The 26410-nt window shown below is 48.3% G+C and overlaps 1 protein-coding gene across 6 annotated transcripts in view; it reads right to left on the reverse strand.

Moving 5' to 3' along the window:
- Window positions 1-26410, reverse strand: part of DHX40 (DEAH-box helicase 40) — a 373950-nt gene that overhangs the window by 274345 nt on the left and 73195 nt on the right. For all 6 annotated transcript variants that reach the window (XM_063954056.1, XM_063954052.1, XM_063954055.1 and 3 more), the window contains 2 exons: window positions 9391-9536; window positions 2968-3087 (listed from right to left, as the gene is read on the reverse strand). In XM_063954056.1, coding sequence (XP_063810126.1) covers window positions 2968-3087; window positions 9391-9536 — 266 coding nt within the window. The remainder of the gene's footprint in view (window positions 1-2967; window positions 3088-9390; window positions 9537-26410) is intronic.

The raw sequence follows: 26410 nt of genomic DNA on the forward strand, positions 1-26410 counted from the left end.
CAGAAATGGACAATGCACTTATTTTAGATGCCAGCCGGCAGATCTCCCTCTGTGCATCTCTCATGTAGGAGACTGAGTCTTTTATATGCTCTATGGTTAGCAGAATAGTGTCCCTGTCTAGGGTGTCAATATTTTCTGACAGGGAATCTGACCATGCAGCGGCAGCACTGCACATCCATGCTGACGCAATAGCTGGTCTAAGTATAATGCCTGAGTGTGTATATACAGACTTCAGGATCGCCTCCTGCTTTCTATCCGCAGGCTCCTTCAGGGCGGCCGTATCCGGAGACGGAAGTGCCACCTTTTTAGACAAACGTGTGAGCGCTTTATCCACCCTAGGAGGTGTTTCCCAACGTGCCCTATCCTCTGGCGTGAAAGGGAACGCCATTAGTAATTTTTTAGAGATTACCAATCTTTTATCGGGGAAAGCCCACGCTTCTTCACACACTTCATTTAATTCTTCAGATGGGGGAAAAACATTTAATTCTTCAGATGGGGGAAAAACTACGGGTAGTTTTATCTCCCCAAACATAATACCCTTTTAAGTGGTACCTGGGTTTATATCCGAAATGTGTAACACCTCTTTCATTGCCTCAGTCATGCAACGAATGGCCCTAGTGGACATTAGATTAGACTCATCGTCGTCGACACTGGTATCAGTATCCGTGTCGACATCTGCGTCTGCCATCTGAGGTAGCGGGCGTTTTAGAGCCCCTGATGGCCTTTGAGACACCTGGGCAGGCACGAGCTGAGAAGCCGGCTGTCCCACATTTGGCATGTCGTCAAATTTTTTGTGTAAGGAGTCGACACTTGCACGTAATTCCTTCCATAAAACCATCCACTCAGGTGTCTGCCCCGCAGGGGGTGACATCACTTCTATAGGCATCTGCTCCGCCTCCACATAATTTTCCTCATCAAACATGTCGACACAGCCGTACCGACACACCGCACACACACCGGGAATGCTCTAACAGAGGACAGGACCCCACAGAAGCCCTTTGGGGAGACAGAGAGAGAGTATGCCAGCACACACCAGAGCGCTATATAATGCAGGGAGTAACTGAATTATGTCCCCTATAGCTGCTATAATATTTACTGCGCCTAAATTTAGTGCCCCCCCTCTCTTTTTTACCCTTTCTGTAGTGTAGACTGCAGGGGAGAGCCAGGGAGCTTCCTTCCAGCGGAGCTGTGAGGGAGAAATGGCGCCAGTGTGCTGAGGGAGATAGCTCCGCCCCTTTTTCGCGGACTTTTCTCCCGCTTTTTTAAGGATTCTGGCAGGGGTAATTATCACATATATAGCCTCTGGGGCTATATATTGTGATTGTTTTGCCAGCCAAGGTGTTTTTATTGCTGCTCAGGGCGCCCCCCCCCCAGCGCCCTGCACCCTCAGTGACCGGAGTGTGAAGTGTGTATGAGGAGCAATGGCGCACAGCTGCAGTGCTGTGCGCTACCTTGGTGAAGACAGAAGTCTTCATGCCGCCGATTTTCCAGACTTCTTCTTGCTTCTGGCTCTGTAAGGGGGACGGCGGCGCGGCTCCGGGAACGAACACCAAGGCCAGTTCCATGCGGTCGATCCCTCTGGAGCTAATGGTGTCCAGTAGCCTAAGAAGCCCAAGCTAGCTGCAAGCAGGTAGGTTCGCTTCTTCTCCCCTTAGTCCCTCGTTGCAGTGAGCCTGTTGCCAGCAGGTCTCACTGTAAAATAAAAAACCTAAAATATACTTTCTTTCTAAGAGCTCAGGAGAGCCCCTAGTGTGCATCCAGCTCGGCCGGGCACAAAAATCTAACTGAGGCTTGGAGGAGGGTCATAGTGGGAGGAGCCAGTGCACACCAGGTAGTCTAAAAGCTTTCTTTTAGTTGTGCCCAGACTCCTGCGGAGCCGCTATTCCCCATGGTCCTTTCGGAGTTCCCAGCATCCACTAGGACGTTAGAGAAAATATATTCCTTAGCAATCACATGTGCATACACTTCCTGTTTGTGTTACAGCTTTAGTGTTCCCACCAGGAGCAGGGAAGTATGCCTGGTACGCTGCAAGTCGGAAAAGACGGAGTGGCCCCGGCAGCATCACCATTCGGGGTGGTATGGCGCCCTCTGCATGCTTACGGAGTGCTGGGCTTCCCTTAAACTCTCACTTTACTGTGTATAGATGACGTGCATATGTGCACTGCCTTTATTTATACAGCAGTGGCAGGCTGTTTTAGCCAGGCGACTCTAAAGGGGCAGGGCGCATTTTGCCCTTTAAAAATCCTAGAGTGAAGCGTCCGGATAAACAGCCTAACGTGAACATTATAGCTTGGAATGCATCAACTGGAAGTGCCGCTGTAGTATTCAGATAGACAATTCCTCAGTGTAAAACTCAATATAAAGTACTAACATACTAATTAGGCCAAATGGGCTCCTACTGTTAAAGTCATTTTTTTCAATTATATTAATAAAGCATTAAAATCAAGCTCACACAAAGAAATAACTATGTTGGGTATTCACTGCGATACTAACAAGCATGCACCTACACATTCCATCAGAAAGCATAGGCCTCTGATCACCAATGACACAGCTAGTATATATCATACCAATTTTTTGGGGGGGAGAAATGTTATTAAAAAAATAAATAAACATACATCAGAGTAATTTATAAGAAAATAAACTCTATCCATAGTAGATTATTGATATTCTTGTCTTTATACTGTATGTTCACACCACTAACATGAATATTGATTCCTTATTCACTTACACTTCAGTACTGTCAGCAATTGCATCAGTCTATGCACAGGACACCTTCATTTATTAACAGTAATGCAAAAGTGAATTAACTTCTAACCCATATACATTTGTTCTCAGCCTAAAGCATCCATTTATTGGGGATCTTTACCAAGCACCATTAGATATTCTTGTCTTCTTCAGAGCTTTCAAAACATCACCGGTATGATAGGACACTAACTCAAACAGATTTTACACCAAAAATGTACTTACAGTACTTAAACTTCGTTCATGGGCTTCATCCAAAACTATTGTGCTGAATTTGATAAGGTTGGGGTCAGTCAGAGTGTGTCTCAACAAGCAGCCATCAGTCAGGTATATCATTTCAGTTTTCTATTGGAAATTGTACATAAAATTTGTATACATTAGGTTGTAAACATACTTTTAATATATTTCTGTAAATTATCATCCAAGTGTGCCAATAACAATTTTTCTGTTGCCAAGCGTCAAACCGATATGTGGACATCGATATTCTGTCAGGGTATCAGCAAAACACTGCATGTAATCCCTGACTCACCAATCCTGATAATTTTTGGTCAGAATTGTTATGCTGAACTGCTCTGATTTCTCAACCCAGGAGGCAGCACCAGAATGGGGTATCTCCCCATCCCAATAGCTGCCTAAAGTATTGGAACCATTAATCAGATTCCAGTTTAGAGATAACAAATAACACATTTATTACACTAAGAACGAACAGCTACATATTTGTTTCTCTTCTATTTAACCATTGTTTTATTCAGGGAGACGGTGAGTGAATAACACTCAACCAAGCAAGAATAAATTCATATACATTGTAAAATGAACAGGTGCCTATTGATCATGTTCCAGGTCACTTCCATGGTGACATCACCTATGTGGTGTAAAGAGATTTCACTTTGCATGCTGGGGTATCCTTCATTTCTATACAAACAGTACACTCATCACAGGTCCAGCAAATCACCAGAAGACTTCCAGTCTAAAGTCTGCAGCCAGCCAGCTACTGACATAATTACACTGACTGTGGGCAGAAAGGCTTTAAGAATAGAGCGGTTAATGCAGACGCTTAAGAGTAAATCTTTCACATTTCTCCATTAACATCACAAAAAAAATCAAAATATAATAAGTAATATTTTGTTATTCATTTCAGACTGATAAATGTGTATTTAATCAATTGAAAAATACATAAATCTGCTACATATATAATTCATTTTTTGGGTTTACATTTCAACAACTTTACATTGTTAGAATTACAGAGGGAGAATTGGAATCAACCATCAAATCCCTTACAAATGGGAAATCCCCGGGGCCTGACGGTATGTCAGCGTCCTATTACAAATTACTTCTTCCACACTTAAGCGAACACCTTAGACCAGTGGTTCCCAAACTTTTTTAGTCCAAGGCACCCTTTGGGTCTTCCTGACTTTTTCAAGGCACCCTTAAGCCGAAATAATTACCGAACTGTCCCTTTTTTTACATGCCGCTGTCCGCCGAGGAGAGGAGCGCTGCGCCACGAGGGGGGAAGGTGGAGGAGGGAGCCGGAGCAGCGCACTGTAATTGGTGGAGGCGCTGCTGCTGCTGTCCCTTTCCTTCACCATAGGCTGCCCTCCACCGCTGTGAATGCTGGGAAGTAGAGGGGCAGCTGCAGCAGCGCCTCCACCAATTACAGTGCCCTGCTCCACTCCTGAGTCCCCTCCCTCCTCCTTCTTCTCCCCTGCCCGGGATCTGCGGCTGCCTGACAGTGACTGCCTGCATCGAGGAGCCTGACTGCCAGCGGAGACTGCAAGTATAATCTGTTCTATCTATCTCTCTATCTGTCTGTCTATATATATTCTGTCTGTCTGCCGTAATGTGCAAAAAAGGGGACGCTGTCTGCCGTAATGTGCAAAAAAGGGGACGTTGTCTGCCGTAATGTGTAAAAAAGGGGACGCTGTCTGCCGTAATGTGTAAAAAAGGGGACGCTCTCTGCCGTAATGTGTAAAAAGGGGAATCTGTCCGGCGTAACGTGTAAAAGGGGCTCTACCTGGTGTAATTGCATTGCCCCTGTTTTACATTGTATGGGGCTCCGATGCCGTTTCTTGCACACAGTGCTAAAATGTCTAGTTACAGCACTGTTGCTAGGTATCCATTTCCCTGGCCCTGAGCAAATTCCCCTCACCAGATCCTCTCCAGGGGTGAGGGGGTGGACTTGGATGGGATGGGGGGGTAAAGCATTTTGTCGCACCTGGGCCCACCGCTCGCTAGTTCCGCCACTGGTGCAGAGTGTGCGGGCCCCTGGGTCCAGAGGGGGGCCGCACCGCACACACACCACCCATTTTTCGATACTTACCTTTCCGGCGTCCATTGGTGTTCGTGTGTTCCCCTCCTCTCCCGTAGCCGCCACCGCTGCTGCTAGCGCACTGAGCACTACAGCGCATGCACAGGACTCCGAAAAAATGGCGCTGCGCCTATTTTTTCGGCGTCCTGCGCATGCACTGTAGAGTCTCTAGTGCTCAGAGGGAGGTATAAGTCACCCCCTCCTATAGATTTCCCTATGCAGCATCTCACATACAGAATCACATATTAATATTTTACTCACTTTCTCAGCCAGCTCCTCTGTCACAGCAGCCAGGACTTCAATCAGCCGTCAGGACCCTTGCCCAGCGCACTCCTCGGCCACTCCAGGGCACTCCTCGGCCACTCCAGGGCACTCCTCGGCCACTGCAACCTGCTTACACCTGCACCCCCTGCCGGCTGATTCCAGTCACAGGTTCCCCAAAGCACCCTGTCACAACCTGCACAATAACACCTTCCCTCCCCACAGGGTGACTCCCCCAGCATCTGAGCTGGCTAACTTTGGGCACAGCCACAGCACATCCCACACAAACACCCACCCCCCCTCCTCTCTGCGCTGGCTAACTCCACACTGGCCAGCCGCAGCTCTCCTCTTCCTCCCTCCCCCGCCGGCTAACTCCACACTGCCCAGCTGCAGCTGCCGCCTACACTCTCTCCCTGCCCCTGCGCCCTCCCCACCGGGCGCCTGCTCTGTGCACGCTGCGGTAATCAGCCTGCACTCTCTCCCTCCGGCTCGCCTTCCGACACCCCTCCCCCCTCCCCTAACTGTGCGCACTGTACTGCCAGCACCCACTAGCCCCGGCGTCGGCTAACAGAGCGGGCTGCACTGCCTCCTCCTGCTGCCCGTACTCCCCTCCCGTAGCCACATGCGGACACATTCCGCACACCACGTCCCGGCGCCGCCCACGACAGGCGAAAAAAAAAAAAAAGCGGACAAGCGGCTGCTAGGCTGCGGCACCCCTGTCACAGCGCCGCGGCACCCCAGGGAGCCGCGGCGCACAGTTTGGGAACTACTGCCTTAGACAATTGTATAACACGCTTTTAGAGGGACACCCCGCCCCAACAGATTTTAACACGGCCCGAGTCATAATCCTTCCTAAACCTAACAAGGATCACACTTTAGTGTCATCCTATCGCCCAATCTCGCTGCTGAACCAAGATTTCAAAATATTCACAAAGATTCTTGCCACACGCCTCCAAGCAGTTCTACCAAAACTACTACATCCTGCGCAAACAGGATTTATGAGACACAAACACTCAGTGCACAATGTTCGCTCATTACTGGCAGCTATGTACAAAACTCACGACTCATCAGAGCTAGACAATATGGTACTAAGCTGTGACGCAGACAAAGCCTTTGATCGAGTGTCATGGGCCCACATTGACAGAATACTCAAACTGCAAAACTTTGGCACTGCTTTTGTTAAAGTATTTCATAGTATCTATCAAACGCCACAAGCATTTCTGACGGTGAATGGCCACAATTCAAGACTATTCGCCTTACATCAAGGCACCAGACAAGGCTGCCCCTTGTCCCCCCTATTATTTAACTTAGCCTTAGACCCCCTCCTTCGCCACTTCTGCAGAGAAAATAGATGGCACGGCATAAAACTGGCCAATCACGAAATCAAATTCTCAGCATTTGCAGATGACATCCTACTTTATTTTAGCAACCCCCGAAAAGCCATGCCATACCTACTCAACATCCTATACTCATTTGAACTAGTTTCTGGCTTCAAAATTAATCCCTCCAAAACAGAAGCCTTAGCCTTCTTTCCCTCAATAAAGACAGGTTGGGGGGACACGTTCCCATTCCATTGGGCCACAAACAATTGCATTACATACCTAGGCATTAAATTTCCTGATCACCCATCCAAACTTTACTCGCTTAATTTTCCCCCATTATTGACCAGGACATATACAGACTTCGCCAGATGGTCCCATCTCCCCCTTACGTATACTGGCAGGAGCCACCTGTATAAAATGATTAGCTTCCCTCGCTTCCTTTATGTACTACAGATGCTCCCACTGATCCCGCCCAAACATGCGCTAGCTCAACTGGACAAAGCACTGTCCAAATTCATTTGGGCGGACAAACATCCTAGATTTTCATTATTCAAACTACGCCAACCCCGCTCTCTTGGAGGCCTTAATTTACCATGCCTTTATTCCTACGCCCTGGCTGCCAACTACAGGATAGTCTTGGACTGGATTGGCGGACGAGACGTATACGCCAACACACAGTTGGAGCAATCTTTTATCCCATCCCAGGCTCTGGCATCCTTACTACACACCACTCCCGCCTCCATTCCACACAGTGTGTCAAACAACATACTTATTTCCACCACCTGCCTTGCATGGAGACAGACCCGCTCACGATTGAAACTACCCCGACATACATCATTATTTCTACCTCTCTGGAATAACCCAGAATTCAAACCTCATAACACCTCCCCCATATTTCAGACTTGGCACGATGGTGGGCTGAAATTCATTCACCATTTCTTACATGCAGAAACTCTAACCTTACTTACACACTCCCAACTCATAACACGTTTCCCATCCTTACCAATTCCGTTTTTCCCTTTCCTTCAAGCATGCAGCTATGTACAAAAGGTTACATCCTCATTATCTATACAGGATAGATCCCATGCCCTGGACAACACACTACGACGCACCCGTGACGGTAACTTTCCCACAGCACTCATATATACATATTCCCGCACTCTACTAGATGTAGACACTGGCTCAACAGGCCTCCTGAAGTGGAAACTGGAATTCCCGGAACTCACAATGAAGCAAATCTTGGAGGCAAACACCTACTTAGACAAAACACTAGGCTCAGTCACATACTCAGAAATGCACCAAAAATTTTTACGCAGAGCGTATGTCACCCCCAAGCTACGACACCTTATCGGAGCAGCCCCATCCTCTCACTGCTTTAAATGCACTGCTCCGGAAGCTGACCTCGTACACTGCCTATGGTCATGCCCCAAGGTGTATACACTCTGGCAGGCACTCCAATCGTACATCACAACAGTCTTACAACTACAATTTACCATTACTAAGATGTGGGCGTTCTGGGGCATATTCCCGAAACAACATCCCCCTGACCTGTCCAAGGGACAACGTATTCTCTTAACTAAACTAGCAGCAGCCACAAAAAAAACGATCCTCTCACAATGGATATCCACTGACCCAACCCACATCTCCTTACTACATCCTAGAATCTCTCATCTATTCCATCTAGACTGGACCAACACCACTTTACAGAAAGACAAACTGACAGAGAAATGTTTCCAAACCTGGCTACCCTATGTCCAGGTCCTTCCCCAGGTTACAAGGGAAGCCCTGCGAAAATGTTTCAAAGATACGAAATGGTACCTGCAGGAGACATTAGACTCCACACCTCCTCCCTTCTGAACTTCTGAACCCCTGACTCTATACTAATGTACATCATATAAGGATATTACCTAACTCTCTCACACTTCAGTGGTGGACATACACCCTCTGCAGTTTAGATACCACTACTATCTTGGGCTAAAATGGCTTATACGGAGTATAATAACATGTACTGTTACTATTTGTTTATAATGTATTGTTTATATAATGCATACTGTTGATACAGCTGTACTGATATTTCACTGGTCAATAAAAACACTTTAAAAAAAAAAAGAATTACAGAGGGAATTTGTTCTTTAATTTTCAGTGTACTGTATTAAAAATAAAAACTGCATTTATTACAGACGTGTCATGTTTGCAGAGTTTTAACGGGTGTGGTATGGAAGGTAGATAGAAACTAGGTCGACAGTGTCTAGGTTGACCACTATTGGTCGACAGTAACTAGGTCGACAGGGTCTAGGTCGACAGGTCAAAAGGTCAAAATTAGTTTTTTATGGTGTCGTTTTGGTGTAGTTTTCTTTGTAGAGTGACCGGGAACCCCAATTAGTGCACCGTGTTCGCTCGCCATGCTTCGGGCAGATTACCGTTCCAATTGTAGTCCACGTGGATCGTTAAGTATTAAAAGGTTCAAAAAAAGACAAAAATCGTGAAAAACTAATGTCGACCTTTTGACCTGTCAACCTAGCATATGTCGACCTAGAGACCCTGTCGACCAATAGTGGTCGACCTAGACAATGTTGACCTAGTTACTGTCGACCTAGAGACCGGATCCCAGTGTTAACAATCATTTTATTTAACGTAATAAAATAATACAGGTACAAAAGTGGTACAACAGATACATTTTCAATGTATCATTTAGAATTGCAATTATAACACATTTTTACAACTTGCTAGAAGAAGATTGAGAGCTGAATAGTTTCCTACCTGCGATGTGCAGTCGTCAAATCGCACTTGGTAACCCACTGTACTCCCCAGTAAGCAATCCATTTCTTCTGCCACTCTCTGTGCCACTGAGATTGTGGCTACCCTACGAGGCTGGGTGACCCCAATCACGCCGTGTTTTGCAAACCCTTCAAATGAGATTTTAATCACCATTAGTTTATTTTGCTTGCTGCTTTTCCTACCAATAGCATTCAGTGGAATGACGGGAAAAGGGAATACGACGGGTAAAATGAATAATTCAGATATGAATATAACATCCAATAAGAGATAATTTGAGCATAAACTGAAGCAATATGCAAAGCTGAAATGCACGTACTCATCAATTACCCCGATTCAAAACCAAATCTCTTTTGGTTGCTACACTAAAGCTGGCCATGCACTTAACCACTTAACTGACGATTTATTTCGCCGAAAACCGCTCCGAAATTGTCATTTTTTTAAATGAGTGAACTAGGTGAAGAACATGAATTTAACCCTATCCCAAATGATTTTAGTAAAAAAAAAAAAAAAAAAAACAGGAAAAAAAAAAGTTTTATGGTAAGAACTTACCGTTGTTAAAACTCTTTCTGCGAGGTAAACTGGGCTCTTGATCCGAGGCACCAACAGGCTCAAAGCTTTGACTGTTCCCTGCACAGGAGCTCAGTTTTTAGTTAACCAGCCCAATGCAGTAGCAGGAAAAGAGATGACAACGATTAGTAGCCACGTACACCATACTCTCATGACAGGAGAAGTGTCAGCGGCTAATGCCATACCAACCCAAAGAAGATAAGTGCGTCAGGGTGGGCGCCTTGTGGAGCCCAGTGTACCTCGCAGAAAGAGTTTTAACAACGGTAAGTTCTTACCATAAAACTCGTTTTCTGCTGCGGGGTACACTGGGCTCCACAAGGATGGACAATGGGGATGTCCTAAAGCAGTTGCTTATGGGAGGGGACGCACTGTAGCAGGCACAAGAACCCGGCGTCCAAAGGAAGCATCCTGGGAAGCGGCAGTATCGAAGGCATAGAACCTCATGAACGTGTTCCCAGAGGACCACGTAGCCGCCTTGCACAATTGGTCAAGGGTCGCACCACATTGGGCCGCCCAAGAAGGTCCAACAGACTGAGTAGAATGGGCCGTAATGTGAGCAGGAGCTGACAGACCAGCCTTCACATAAGCATGCACAATCACCATTCTAATCCACCGAGCCAGGGTCTGCTTGTGAGCAGGCCAGCCACGTTTGTGAAATCCAAACAAAACAAAGAGAGAATCAGATTTTCGAATAGAAGCAGTTCTCTTCACATAGATACGGAGAGCCCGTACCACATCCGAAGACCGCTCTTTGGGAGACAAATCAGGAGAGACAAAGGCCGGAACCACAATCTCCTGATTAAGGTGGAACGAGGACACCACCTTCGGTAAATAACCGGGACGAGTCCGAAGTACCGCCCGGTCACGGAGAAAAATCAGATATGGGGAACTACAGGAAAGGGCACCCAAATCCGACACTTTTATAGTAGAGGCAATAGCCAGCAAGAACACCACCTTAAGGGAAAGCCACTTAAGGTCAGCTGAACCGAGGGGTTCAAACGGAGACTCCTGCAACACCTCCAAAACCACCGACAAGTCCCAAGGAACCACAGGCGGGACATAGGGAGGTTGGATATGCAACACACCCTGAGTGAAAGTATGAACATCAGGTAAAGTCGCAATTTTTCTCTGAAACCACACCGACAAGGCAGAAATATGAACCTTGAGGGAGGCCAGACGCAGGCCTAAATCCAGGCCCTGTTGCAGAAAAGCCAAAAGCTTGGCTGTACTAAACTTGGAAGCGTCATAATTGTTAGATGCACACCAAACAAAGTAGGAATGCCAGACCCTATGGTAAATCTGAGCAGAAGCCGGTTTCCGGGCCCGCAACATAGTTTTAATGACCTCTTCAGAAAAACCCTTAGCCCTCAAGACGAAAGCTTCCAAGAGCCACTTCGTCAAAGACAGCCGGGTTAGGTCCTGGTAGACACAGGGGCCCTGAACGAGGAGGTCTGGGCGTTGTGGAAGTAGAATTGGACGCTCTGACGATAGACCCTGCAGGTCTGAGAACCAGTGCCGTCTGGGTCACGCTGGAGCTATGAGAAGCAGAATTCCTTTTTCTTGCTTGAACTTCCGAATTACCCTGGGCAGGAGTGACACCGGAGGGAACGCGTACGGCAGCCGAAACCTCCACGGCACCGCCAGCGCATCCACGAATGCTGCTTGAGAATCCCTTGTCCTTGCTCCGAAGACCGGAACCTTGTGATTGTGTCGAGACGCCATCAGATCTACGTCTGGAAGACCCCACTTTTCCACTAGGAGTTGAAACACTTCTGGATGGAGGCCCCACTCGCCGGCATGCACGTCCTGACGACTGAGAAAGTCTGCTTCCCAATTCAGGACACCCGGAATGAAGATTGCCGATATGGCCGGTAGATGGCGTTCCGCCCAGTGTAGAATCCGTGAGACTTCCTTCATTGCCAAACAGCTTCGAGTGCCGCCTTGATGATTTATGTAAGCCACTGTGGTGGCGTTGTACGACTGCACTTGAACAGGACGGTTCTGAATTAAATGCTGGGCCAGGTTCAATGCATTGAAGACCGCCCGCAATTCCAGAATGTTGATCGAGAGGAGAGATTCCTCCTTGGTCCACCGACCCTGAAGGGAGTGTTGCTCCAGCACCGCGCCCCAACCTCTTAGACTGGCATCTGTCGTCAACAGGACCCAGTCGGATATCCAGAAGGGACGGCCCCTGCACAATTGTTGGTCCTGGAGCCACCAGTGTAGCGACAGACGGACCTCCAGAGTCAATGAGATCATTTGAGCCCTGATCCGGTGAGGCAGGCTGTCCCACTTGGCTAGAATCAGCCTCTGGAGGGGGCGAGAATGGAATTCAGCATACTCCACCATGTCGAATGCTGATACCATGAGACCCAGGACCTGCATCGCCGAATGTATCGACACTTGCGGACGAGAAAGGAAGCAACGAATACTGTCCTGAAGCTTCAGGACCTTCTCCTGACACAAGAACAACCTCTGGTTGTGAGTGTCCAATAGCGCTCCCAGATGTACCATGCTCTGAGCAGGGATCAGGGAGGATTTCTTCCAGTTGATGAGCCACCCGTGGGCTTGTAGAAACCGGACCGTCATATCCAGATGACGAACGAGAAGTTCTGGGGAATTTGCCAGGATTAACAAATCGTCCAGATACGGCAGTATCCTGACCCCTTGACGGCGGAGTACCACCGTCATCACCGCCATAACTTTGGTGAAGACTCGCGGAGCTGTTGTTAAACCAAAAGGTAACACCCAAAACTGGTCATGGAGGTTGCCAATAGCAAACCTCAGGTATTGCTGATGTGACGCTGCTATAGGAATATGCAGGTAAGCATCCTGTATGTCCAGGGATATCATGTAGTCCCCAGGTTCCAAGGCTAGAACTATAGAGCGAAGGGTTTTCATATGGAACTTGGAAACCTTCACAAACTTGTTCAATGCCTTGAGGTTGAGAATGGGCCGGGAGGACCCATTCGGTTTCGGGACTAGAAACAGCGGAGAATAGTAACCCCGGCCCCTCTGTGCAAGAGGCACCTGTACTACGACTCCTGTATCCAGGAGGGTCTGTACCACCAAAAGCAGAGTGTTTGCCTTTGTCTGGTCCAAAGGGACGTCTGTCTGGCAAAATCGATGAGGGGGTCGGTTTTTGAAGGCTATAGCGTAAACTCGAGTGATGACTTCCCGTACCCAGGCATCTGAAGTGGTTTTCAACCATTCCTGGGTATACCCTAGAAGCCGGCCCCCCACCCTGGGATCCCCCAGGGTGAGGCCCGCCCCGTCATGCGGCAGGCTTATCGGTCTTGGAAGCTGGCTGACGGGCCGCCCTGGCTCTTTTGGGCATCGGCTTACCATGTTTGGAAGTGCGGGCATGCTTGTTGTACGCCTGACCTTTTGCTTTACCTGAAGGACGAAAGGGGCGAAAGGAAGTAGCTTTAGCCTTCGACACAGAAGGAGCGGTACTTGGCAGACAGGCAGTTTTGGCAGTAGCCAAGTCAGCCACTATCTTATTTAAGTCCTCCCCAAACAGAATATCTCCCTTGAAAGGGAGTACCTCCAGGGTTTTTCTAGAGTCCAGATCCACAGACCAGGATCTCAGCCACAATATCCGGCGAGCCAGGACTGACGTAGTAGAGGCCTTGGCTGCTAGGATACCGGCATCAGAAGCCGCCTCTTTAATATAGCGAGAAGCTGTGACAATATATGACAAGCATTGTCTAGCATGGTCAGAGGAGATTTCATCTTCTAACTCCAAGGCCCATGCTTCAATAGCCTCTGCAGCCCATGTAGCTGCAATAATGGGCCTTTGTGCAGCACCCGTGAGGGTGTAAATCGCTTTAAGACAACCCTTCACACGTTTATCCGTAGGCTCTTTTATAGACGTGACGGTACTGACAGGCAGAGCTGAGGAAACCACCATCCTAGCCACATGTGAGTCTACTGGAGGAGGCGTTTCCCAATTCTTAGACAGCTCTGGCGCGAGGGGATAGCGAGCCAGCATCTTCTTTTGAGGCACAAACTTCGCACCCGGGTTTCCCCAGGGTTCCTGACTTATATCCACTAGGTGATCAGAGTGAGGTAAAACTTGTTTAACCACCTTCTGACGCTTGAACATATCAGATTTCCTAGGAGGGAAGGATGGCTCGGGATCATCCGTAATCTGTAGAATTAACTTAATAGCCTCCAAAAGATCAGGAACATCCACATGTGAACTACCCTCCCCATCATCCGTATCTGAGTCAGAACCTGTAGGGTCAGTGTAAGTGCCGTCTTCATCAGACGAGGTGTCAGTGACAGCAGTGGATTGTGAGGAGACAAGCGCTCGCTTAGAGGACCCCTTGGACTTAGGCGAGCGATGGGCAGACTTTTTAGTAGTCAGGGAATGGTTCAACTTCTTCAATTGAGCAGATAAATCATCTGCCCACGGCGGGTTAGATGCAGGGACCACATATGGTTGTACCGGCATTGGGGGTCCCATAGGGGGTGTTAGTTTATGAACTAGCGTATGCAGAAGCGTGGAAAAAGCGGCCCACGGTGGGTCATTATGTGCCTCCGTTGCCACAGTCCCACTGGGGGGCAAGGAGCCCCCAGAACCAGAGCCCACAGCTGCTATATTCCCCTCATAGGGATCTGTGGCTTCAGCAACACTGGCAGTGTGTTCAGCCCCAGAACCGTTACCCTCAGAAGCAGACATGATATAACTTGCAGTATCAGGTAACACAGTACGATTGTCAGCAGCACAATACCTTTGCAAAGTGTAGTCAGCACTAGCATAGATAAAGGAGAGATATGGTGACTAAATCACAGAGAAAAATATGTATTAGAGTATATCTTTGTGAAAAAATAAGAATTTACTTACCGATAATTCTATTTCTCGTAGTCCGTAGTGGATGCTGGGGACTCCGTCAGGACCATGGGGAATAGCGGCTCCGCAGGAGACAGGGCACAAAATTAAAAGTTTGACCACTAGGTGGTGTGCACTGGCTCCTCCCCCTATGACCCTCCTCCAAGCCTCAGTTAGGATACTGTGCCCGGACGAGCGTACACAATAAGGAAGGATTTTGAATCCCGGGTAAGACTCATACCAGCCACACCAATCACACTGTACAACTTGAGATCTGAACCCAGTTAACAGCATGATAACAGAGGAGCCTCTGAAAAGATGGCTTCCAACAATAATAACCCGATTTTTGTAACAATAACTATGTACAAGTATTGCAGACAATCCGCACTTGGGATGGGCGCCCAGCATCCACTACGGACTACGAGAAATAGAATTATCGGTAAGTAAATTCTTATTTTCTCTGACGTCCTAAGTGGATGCTGGGGACTCCGTCAGGACCATGGGGATTATACCAAAGCTCCCAAACGGGCGGGAGAGTGCGGATGACTCTGCAGCACCGAATGAGAGAACTCCAGGTCCTCCTTAGCCAGGGTATCAAATTTGTAGAATTTTACAAACGTGTTCTCCCCTGACCACTTAGCTGCTCGGCAGCGTTGTAATGCCGAGACCCCTCGGGCAGCCGCCCAAGGTGAGCCCACCTTCCTTGTGGAGTGGGCATTTACAGATTTTGGCTGTGGCAGGCCTGCCACAGAATGCGCAAGTTCAATTGTGCTACAAATCCAACGAGCAATCGTCTGCTTAGACGCAGGAACACCCAGCTTGTTGGGTGCATACAGTATAAACAGCGAGTCAGCCTTTCTGACTCCAGCCGTCCTTTAAATATATATATATATTTTTAAGGCTCTGACAACATCGAACAACTTGGAGTCCTCCAAGTCGCTAGAAGCCGCAGGCACCACAATAGGTTGGTTCAGGTGAAACGCTGATACCACCTTAGGGAGAAACTGAGGACGCGTCCGCAGTTCTGCCCTGTCCCAATGGAAAATCAGATATGGGCTTTTGTACGATAAAGCCGCCAATTCTTACACTCTCCTGGCCGAAGCCAGGGCCAGTAGCATGGTCACTTTCCATGTAAGATATTTCAAATCCACCGATTTGAGAGGCTCAAACCAATGGGATTTGAGAAATCCAAAAACTACATTGAGATCCCACGGTGCCACTGGAGGCACAACCGGGCTGTATATGTAGTACTCCTTTGTCAAAAGCTTGGACTTCAGGAACTGAAGCCAATTCTTTCTGGAAGAAAATCGACAGGGCCGAAATTTGAACCTTAATGGACCCCAATTTGAGGCCCATAGACAATCCTGTTTGCAGGAAATGTAGGAATCGACCCAGTTGAAATTCCTCCGTCGGAGCCCTCTCCTTCAGGATCCGGCGTTCAACCGCCATGCCGTCAAACGCAGCCGCGGTAAGTCTAGAGGTAGAGTGCACGGATCCTCCGTGCGCATCTCTTGAAGTTCCGGGTACCAAGTCCTTCTTGGCCAATCCGGAGCCACGAGTATCGTTCTTACTCCCCTTCGCCTTATAATTCTCAGTACCTTGGGTATGAGAGGCAGAGGGGGGAACACATACATTGACTGGTACACCCATGGTGTTACCAATGCGTCCCCAGCTATTGCCTGAGGGTCTCTTGACCCGGCGCAATACCTGTCCAGTTTTTTGTTGAGGCGGGACGCCATCATGTCCACCTTTGGTTTTTCCCAACGGTTCACAATCATGTGGAAGACTTCTGGGTGAAGTCCCCACTCTCCCGGGTGGTGATCGTGTCTGCTGAGGAAGTCTGCTTCCCAGTTGTCCACTCCCGGAATGAACACTGCTGACAGTGCTATCACATGATTTTCTGCCCAGTGAAAAATCCTTGCAGCTTCTGCCATTGCCCTCCTGCTTCTTGTGTCGCCCTGTCTGTTTACGTGGGCGACTGCCGTGGTGTTGTCCTACTGGATCAACACCGGCTGACCCTGAAGCAGAGGTCTTGCCAGGCTTAGAGCATTGTAAATTGCCCTTAGCTCCAGTATATTTATGTGAAGTGAAGTCTCCAGGCTTGACCACACTCCCTGGAAATTTCTTCCCTGTGTGACTGCTCCCCAGCCTCTCAGGCTGGCATTCGTGGTCACCAGGACCCAGTCCTGAATGCCGAATCTGCGGCCCTCCAAAAAGGTGAGCACTCTGCAACCACCACAGAAGAGACACCCTTGTCCTTGGAGACGGGCTATCCGCTGATGCATCTGAAGATGCGATCCGGACCATTTGTCCAGCAGATCCCACTGAAAGGTTCTTGCGTGGAATCTGCCGAATGGAATCGCTTCGTAAGAAGCCATCATTTACCCAGGACTCTTGTGCATTGATGCACTGACACTTTTCTTGGTTTTAGGAGGTTCCTGACTAGCTCGGATAACTCCCTGGCTTTCTCCTCCGGGAGAAAAACCTTTTTCTGAACTGTGTCCAGAATCATCCCTAGGAACAGCAGACGTGTTGTCGGGATCAGCTGGGATTTTGGAATATTTAGAATCCACCCGTGCTGTTGTAGCACTACTTGGTATAGTGCTACTGCGACCTCTAACTGTTCTCTGGATCTTGCCCTTATCAGGAGAACGTTCAAGTAAGGGATAATTAATACGCCTTTTCTTTGAAGTAGAATCATCATTTCAGCCTTTACCTTGGTAAAGACCCGGGGTGCCGTGGACAATCCAAACGGCAACGTCTGAAACTGATAGTGACAGTTTTGTACCACGAACCTGAGGTACCCTTGGTGTGAAGGGCAAATTGGGACATGGAGGTAAGCATCCTTGATGTCCCAGGACACCATAAAGTCCCCTTCTTCCAGATTCGCTATCACTGCTCTGAGTGATTTCATCTTGAACTTGAACCTTTGTATGTAAGTGTTCAAAAGATTTCAGACTTAGAATAGGTCTCACGAGCCGTCCGGCTTCGGTACCACAAACAGCGTGGAATAATACCCCTTTCCTTGTTGTAGTAGGGGTACCTTGACTATTACTTGCTGGGAATACAGCTTGTGAATAGCTTCCAACACCGTCTCCCTGTCGGAGGGAGATATTGGTAAAGCAGACTTCAGGAATCTGCGAGGAAGAGACGTCTCGAATTCCAATCTGTACCCCTGTGATACTACCTGCAGGATCCAGGGGTCGACTTGCGAGTGAGCCCACTGCGCGCTGAAATTCTTGAGACGACCCCCCCACCGGACCTGAGTCCGCTTGTAGGGCCCCAGCGACATGCTGAGGACTTTTCAGAAGCGGGGGAAGGCTTCTGCTCCTGGGAAGGAGCTGCTTGCTGCAGTCTCTTACCCTTTCCTTTGCCTCGGGCAGATATGAATGGCCTTTTGCCCGCTTGTTCTTATGAGAACGAAAGGACTGAGGCTGAAAAGACGGTGACCTGAGGTAGGAGGTGACCTGAGGTAGGAGGTGACCTGAGGTAAAAAAGGTGGATTTTCCGGCTGTTGCCGTGGCCACCAAGTCCGATAGACCGACCCCAAATAATTCCTCCCCTTTATACGGCAAACTTCCATATGCCGCTTGGAATCCGCATCACCTGACCACTGTCGCGTCCATAAACTTCTTCTGGCAGAAATGGACAGCGCACTTACCCTTGATGCCAGAGTGCCAATATCCCTCTGTGCATCTCGCATATAAAGAAAATGCATCCTTTAAATGCTCTATAGTCAATAAAATATTGTCGCTATTCAGGGTATCAATATTTCCAGTCAGAGATTCCGACCAAACCCCCCCAGCACTGCACATCCATGCTGGGGCGATTGCTGGTCGCAGTATAACATCAGTATGTGTGTATATACTTTTTAGAGTATTTTCCAGCCTCCTATCAGCTGGATCTTTGAGGGCGGCCGTATCAGGAGACGGTAACGCCACTTGTTTTGATAAGCGTGTGAGCGCCTTATCTACCCTAGGGGGTGTTTCCCAGCGCGCCCTAACCTCTGGCGGGAAAGGGTATAATGCCAATAACTTCTTTGAAATTAGCAACTTCCTATCGGGGGTAACCCACGCTTCATCACACACTTCAATCAATTTATCTGATTCAGGAAAAACTACAGGTAGTTTTTTTTTTTTTTTTCACACCCCACATAATACCCATTTTTGTGGTACTTGTAGTATCAGAAATATGTAACGCCTCCTTCATTGCCGTGATTATGTAACGTGTGGCCCTACTGGAAAATACGTTTGTTTCTTCACCGTCGACACTGGAGTCAGTGTCCGTGTCTGTGTCTATGTCGACCGACTGAGGTAATGGGCGTTTTAAAGCCCCTGACGGTGTTTGAGACGCCTGGACAGGTACTAATTGGTTTGCCGGCCGTCTCATATCGTCAACCGACCTTGTAGCGTGTTGACACTATCACGTAATTCCATAAATAAAGCCATCCATTCCGGTGTCGACTCCCTAGGGGGTGACATCCCATTACAGGCAATTGCTCCGCCTCCACTAACATCGTCCTCATACCTGTCGACACACACGTACCGACACACAGCACACACACAGGGAATGCTCTGATAGAGGACAGGACCCCACTAGCCCTTTGGGGAGACAGAGGGAGAGTTTGCCAGCACACACCAAGGCGCTATAATTATACAGGGACAACCTTATAGTAAGTGTTTTCCCTTATAGCAGCTTAATATATATTAATATCGCCAAAATATGCCCCCCCTCTCTGTTTTAACCCTGTTTCTGTAGTGCAGTGCAGGGGAGAGCCTGGGAGCCTTCCCACCAGCGGATCTGTGTGGGAAAAATGGCGCTGTGTGCTGAGGAGATAGGCCCCGCCCCCTTCACGGCGGGCTCTTCTCCCGGTTTTTTCTGTAATCCTGGCAGGGGTTAAATACATCCATATAGCCCAGGGGCTATATGTGATGTATTTTTAGCCAGTAAAGGTAATTACATTGCTGCCCAGGGCGCCCCCCCCCAGCGCCCTGCACCCTCAGTGACCGCGGTGTGAAGTGTGCTGAGAGCAATGGCGCACAGCTGCAGTGCTGTGCGCTACCTTAAGAAGACTGGGACGTCTTCAGCCGCCGATTTCTGGACCTCTTCTCTCTTCAGCATCTGTAAGGGGGCCGGCGGCGCGGCTCCGGTGACCCATCCAGGCTGTACCTGTGATCGTCCCTCTGGAGCTAGTGTCCAGTAGCCTAAGAAGCCAATCCATCCTGCACGCAGGTGAGTTCGCTTCTTCTCCCCTTAGTCCCGCGTTGCAGTGAGCCTGTTGCCAGCAGGACTCACTGAAAATAAAAAACCTAACAAACTTTTATTCTAAGCAGCTCTTTAGGAGAGCCACCTAGATTGCACCCTTCTCGGCCGGGCACAAAAACCTAACTGAGGCTTGGAGGAGGGTCATAGGGGGAGGAGCCAGTGCACACCACCTAGTGGTCAAACTTTTAATTTTGTGCCCTGTCTCCTGCGGAGCCGCTATTCCCCATGGTCCTGACGGAGTCCCCAGCATCCACTTAGGACGTCAGAGAAACCTGTATCAATATAAAACCTGATGCACCAAGCCCCCTCAGGTTATAGAATATAGGGATAGCAGGTTGAGTGAAAGACACGAAATGGACACCACTCAGCTATCAAATGCACACACAGATAGTCACAGTTTGTACAATGCAGAGGTTATTACTAACAATAATACTGCACTGGACTAGCTTATATATATAGCTATATAGTCAATAGATATATCACTACACAGTAAGAACTGGATGTATATCACAGGGTAATTGTACTAGAAAACCCTGACTAAATGCACTCTTTCTTAACAAGAACTGACTAAAAAGGCAGGTAGAATACTTAAGTGTCATGTAAAGTCACAGCACTGACAACCAGGCGGCTTTACACAGGAGGATTTGCCCAAGCAGTCCCAGGAACAGTGAAGCTGAGGGATAATGGCGCCCAGACACTGACAGGGAGTGAGGGAGAGACAGAAATGCAGCTCCAGGGCGGGAACATTTGCGGGAAATGGCGCCCTGGGGCTGGGGCTTCAGGTCTAAGCCTTATCCCCCTGCTGGCAAAACCACCAGGTACTGTGGGCTCTTATTAAACTGGTTTAGAGAGAAAACCTGACCTGCGCCCATGCCCTGGTGATCTAGTGGGATCGCCTGTTCTGCCACAGTGTCCACCGCCAGCGCGCGCGGCCCGCCTCCCACTGACCGCGCCGGATCGCGATAAAGACTGGGTCCCGCAAGCGGGACCCACTCACCACCTCCCGAAGTGCGGCCACGCGATCCCGGAGAGCCCCCGTCGTGTGTGCCTAACGTGAAGAAAACCGGAGCCTCCTGCTGTAGTTACCCGGCAAACAGGGCTCGGGAGTGTACAGCGTAGCTGGGGAGAGCTGGAGCTGCAGCAGTGAATGTCTTCTGACATTTACCACCGCTGCTGCCCTTGAAGTCTTCACTTTTTCTTCATAAAAAAGCTCTTCTTAGGGCTGCCTGGAGCAGCCCCTCTGTTAAGTGCCTGCTTTCTGCAGCACCAACTACAAAACTGAGCTCCTGTGCAGGGAGGCAGGGTTATAGAGGAGGCGGCGCTGTGCATTCTGGGAACAGTCAAAGCTTTGAGCCTGTTGGTGCCTCGGATCAAGATCCTACTCTACACCCCATTGTCCATCCTTGTGGAGCCCAGTGTACCCCCCAGTAGAAAAATACATATTTCCCCCCAATCATCGAAACATCGATCGGGAACATCGCGGCCATCGGGAACATCACGGCTTTCATTTTGAAAGCCGGGACAGCCTGCAGGTATACAGGGGGGGTCTGGGGGTGGCTTGGGAGGGTTCACTTACACTCCCCAGCGGCTGCCATTGTCTGCAGCCGCTAGAGGGGGGAGATCCTGCCGTGATGACCGATAAGCAGTGATCGGCAGCACGGCAGACACAGGGGGAGAGTGCGGGGAGGCAACAGCAGCAGCGGAGGGAAGTTTATCTTGCCTGCCGCTGCTAACACTCTCTATCTGACTGGTCGCATCCTGTGCGACCAGGTCAGATAGAGCACTTGCAGGCATGGTCGCATCTGATGCGGCCATGCCAGGCAAGTGGTTAAAGATTATCAGTCCAATCTGGCTAGTTGGAACGCAAATCTAGTAATGTATGGGAACAAATGACAATCAACCACTTGCGCCCAAATGCCCAAAAAAGAGACAAAAATGATGGTAGGTACAAATTGGTTAAATAAAAGGGATTTGCCCCACTGTTTGTTTTGGTCACCTGGTGTTGAAGAGTGCAGAAAGATTCCTCAAATTGTGCTTTTAAGAGTGAGTACATTTTGACATTTGTTTTTATTATTTATGTTTAGTAACCCTACTTTTTCACACTCTGCATAGTAATAAAGCTCTTTTTAGGACTGTTATTCAAAAGGTGCACTTTTATGCACAGTGGGAAAATAAAGCAATTACAAATCATTTTGTGTAAAAGAAAAAAGAAAAACAGCTAATTTCAGATGACAGCACAAGTTTGTCTGACATATTCATATACGGTGTATCCTTGGCAACAGTATTAAAAAGCATTGTTACAGTTCTTCTAGATAAAAAGGAAAATGCATTTATAGTAAAGTGCTAACTGTTACAATCTTAAACTATTAAACTGATCAAAGCAGATAAATACCACAATTAAAAGCATATGACCTTATTTCACGCCTACTAACTCAACATAACACAATGTAGCCGCCAACTTATCGCTTTTATGGTAAACAAAAGCTAACCACAAACACAGAATTTTTAGGTATAAAAAAAAAATCTAATTAGTTGATTACATTTTCATCATAACTTCGAAAAAAAAATTATTTTTTCTAAAGCACACATCCGATATTCATGATGTTTCCCAAGAATGATTTCCAAACATCCTGTGACAGCAACAGAATAGTGAAAGAAGTAGAAACTGTCAATGTGAAGTATTATGATTATTGTTGATGCCCTCCCAGGAAAACCTCCTGAATACTTGTGCTAAAATTACAAATTCCCTTCTTACACCACCCCCAACCTAACTTTGAATGCACCATTACAGTGCTTGAAGTGGGAATTTAGAAGTGGGTCCGCTTCAGCCCCCCAGTAGATTTTATCATTTTGATTTTAGGGCCCAATTCAGATCTGATCGCTGCAGCAAACTTGTTAGCTAATAGGCAAAATCATGTGCACTGCAGGGGGGGGGGGGGGGGCAGATATAACATGTGCAGAGAGAGGTATAGGCTTTACACACTGGGCGATCTGACTGCAAGATTTGAACGATCTCGTTGAACGAGATACCGTTCATATCGTGCAATGTGGAGGCAACAGCGATGAACGATGCGTGGCCCCGCGCTCGTTCATCGCTGGTGCCCCATCGGCTGTGCATGCAGGCCAATATGGACAATCTCGTCCATATTTGCCTGCACTTGTATTGAGCTGGGTGACGGGGGGGAGTGAAGAAACTTCACTCCCCCAGTCACTGCCCCCCCGCCGCCGGGTCGCCCGTCTGCCATATCGGCGGTCGGGCAGCTCGGCGGCGCATCGCCGTGTCTGTAGGGCCCTTTAGATTTGGGAGGGGTGTGTTCAATCTGAATTGCAGTGTAAAAATAAGAATTTACTTACCGATAATTCTATTTCTCATAGTCCGTAGTGGATGCTGGGGACTCCGTCAGGACCATGGGGAATAGCGGGCTCCGCAGGAGACAGGGCACATCTAAAAAAGCTTTTAGGTCACATGGTGCGTACTGGCTCCTCCCCCTATGACCCTCCTCCAAGCCTCAGTTAGGTACTGTGCCCGGACGAGCGTACACAATAAGGAAGGATCTTGAATCCCGGGTAAGACTCATACCAGCCACACCAATCACACCGTACAACTTGTGATCTGAACCCAGTTAACAGTATGATAACAAAACGAAGTAGCCTCTGAAAAGATGGCTCACAACAACAGTAAAAACCCGATTTTGTAACAATAACTATGTACAAGCATTGCAGACAATCCGCACTTGGGATGGGCGCCCAGCATCCACTACGGACTATGAGAAATAGAATTATCGGTAAGTAAATTCTTATTTTCTCTAACGTCCTAGTGGATGCTGGGGACTCCGTCAGGACCATGGGGATTATACCAAAGCTCCCAAACGGGCGGGAGAGTGCGGATGACTCTGCAGCACCGAATGAGAAAACTCCAGGTCCTCTGTAGCCAGAGTATCAAATTTGTAAAATTTTACAAACGTGTTCTCCCCTGACCACGTAGCTGCTCGGCAAAGTTGTAATGCCGAGACCCCTCGGGCAGCCGCCCAAGATGAGCCCACCTTCCTTGTGGAGTGGGCCTTTACCGATTTAGACTGTGGCACGCCTGCCACAGAATGTGCAAGTTGGATTGTGCTACAGATCCAACGTGCAATCGTCTGTTTAGACGCAGGAGCACCCATCTTGTTGGGTGCATACAATGTAAACAACGAGTCAGTTTTTCTGACTCCAGCTGTCCTTGAAATATATATTTTTTAATGCTCTGACAACGTCCAGTAACTTGGAGTCCTCCAAGTCGCTAGTAGCCGCAGGCACCACAATAGGCTGGTTTAAGTGAAATGCCGAAACCACCTTAGGGAGAAATTGAGGACGTGTCCTCAATTCTGCCCTGTCCGAATGGAATATCAGATATGGGCTCTTGTATGACAAAGCTGCCAACTCTGAAACTCTCCTGGCAGAAGCCAGGGCCAACAGCATGGTTACCTTCCATGTAAGGTATTTTAATTCTACCGATTTTAACGGCTCAAACCAATGAGATTTGAGAAAATTTAGAACCACGTTCAAATCCCACGGTGCCACTGGAGGCACTATTGGGGGTTGTATATGTAGTACACCTTTTACAAAAGTTTGTACTTCAGGCACTGACGCCAATTCCTTCTGGAAGAAAATTGATAAGGCCGAAATTTGAACTTTAATGGACCCCAATTTTAGGCCCATAGACAATCCTGCTTGCAGGAAATGTAAGAATCGACCCAATTGAAATTCTTCCGTTGGAGCCTTCTTGGCCTCACACCACGCAACATATTTTCGCCAAATGCGGTGATAATGTTGTACAGTCACTTCCTTTCTAGCCTTAATCAAGGTAGGAATAACTTCCTCTGGAATGCCCTTTTCTTTTAGAATCCGGCGTTCAACCGCCATGCCGTCAAACGCAGACGCGGTAAGTCTTGGAACATACAAGGTCCCTGCTGAAGCAGATCCCGTCTTAGAGGTAGAGGCCACGGATCCTCCGTGAGCATCTCTTGAAGTTCCGGATACCAAGTTCTTCTTGGCCAGTCCGGAGCCACCAGTATCGTTCTTACTCCTCTTTTCCGTATAATTCTCAGTACCTTTGGTATGAGAGGCAGAGGAGGGAACACATACACTGACTGGTACACCCACGGTGTTACCAGAGCGTCCACAGCTATTGCCTGAGGGTCTCTTGACCTGGCGCAATACCTGTCCAATTTTTTGTTGAGGCGAGACGCCATCATGTCCACCTTTGGTTTTTCCCAACGGTTCACAATCATGTGGAAACTTCTGGATGAAGTCCCCACTCTCCCGGGTGAAGGTCGTGTCTGCTGAGGAAATCTGCTTCCCAGTTGTCCACTCCCGGGATGAACACTGCTGACAGTGCTATGACATGATTCTCCGCCCAGCGCAGAATCCTTGCAGCTTCTGCCATTGCACTCCTGCTTCTCGTGCCGCCTTGTCGGTTTACGTGGGCTACTGCCGTGATGTTGTCGGACTGGATCAACACCGGCTGACCCTGAAGCAGCGGTTTTGCCAGACTTAGAGCATTGTAGATCGCTCTTAGCTCCAGTATATTTATGTGAAGAGACGTCTCCAGGTTTGACCACACGCCCTGGAAGTTTCTTCCCTTTGTGACTGCTCCCCAACCTCGTAGGCTGGCATCCGTAGTCACCAGGACCCAGTCCTGTATGCCGAATCTGCGGCCCACTAACAGATGGGCAGTCTGCAACCACCACAGGAGAGACAACCTTGTTCTCGGTGACAGTGTTATCCGCTGATGCATGTGCAGATGCGATCCGGACCATTTGTCCAGCAGATCCAACTGAAATGTCCGTGCATGGAATCTGCCGAAAGGAATCGCTTCGTACGAAGCCACCATCTTTCCCAGGACTCTTGTGCATTGATGTACTGACACAGTTCCTGGTTTTAGGAGGTTCCTGACAAGTTCGGATAACTCCCTTGCTTTCTCCTCCGGGAGAAACACCTTTTTCTGAACCGTGTCCAGAATCATTCCTAGGAACAGCAGACGAGTTGTCGGGGACAATTGAGATTTTGGAAGATTCAGAATCCACCCGTGTTGCTGAAGCACTACCTGGGTTAGTGCTACACCGACTTCCAGCTGTTCTCTGGACTTTGCCCTTATCAGGAGATCGTCCAAGTAAGGGATAATTAATACGCCTTTTCTTCGTAGAAGAACCATCATTTCGGTCATTACCTTGGTAAAGACCCGAGGGGCCGTGGACAAACCAAACGGCAGCGTTTGAAACTGATAATGACAGTCTTGTATCACGAACCTGAGATACCCTTGGTGTGAGGGGTAAATTGGGACATGCAGATAAG

This window comes from Pseudophryne corroboree, chromosome 2 (genome assembly GCF_028390025.1).
Source record: "Pseudophryne corroboree isolate aPseCor3 chromosome 2, aPseCor3.hap2, whole genome shotgun sequence".
Classification (NCBI taxonomy): domain Eukaryota; kingdom Metazoa; phylum Chordata; class Amphibia; order Anura; family Myobatrachidae; genus Pseudophryne; species Pseudophryne corroboree.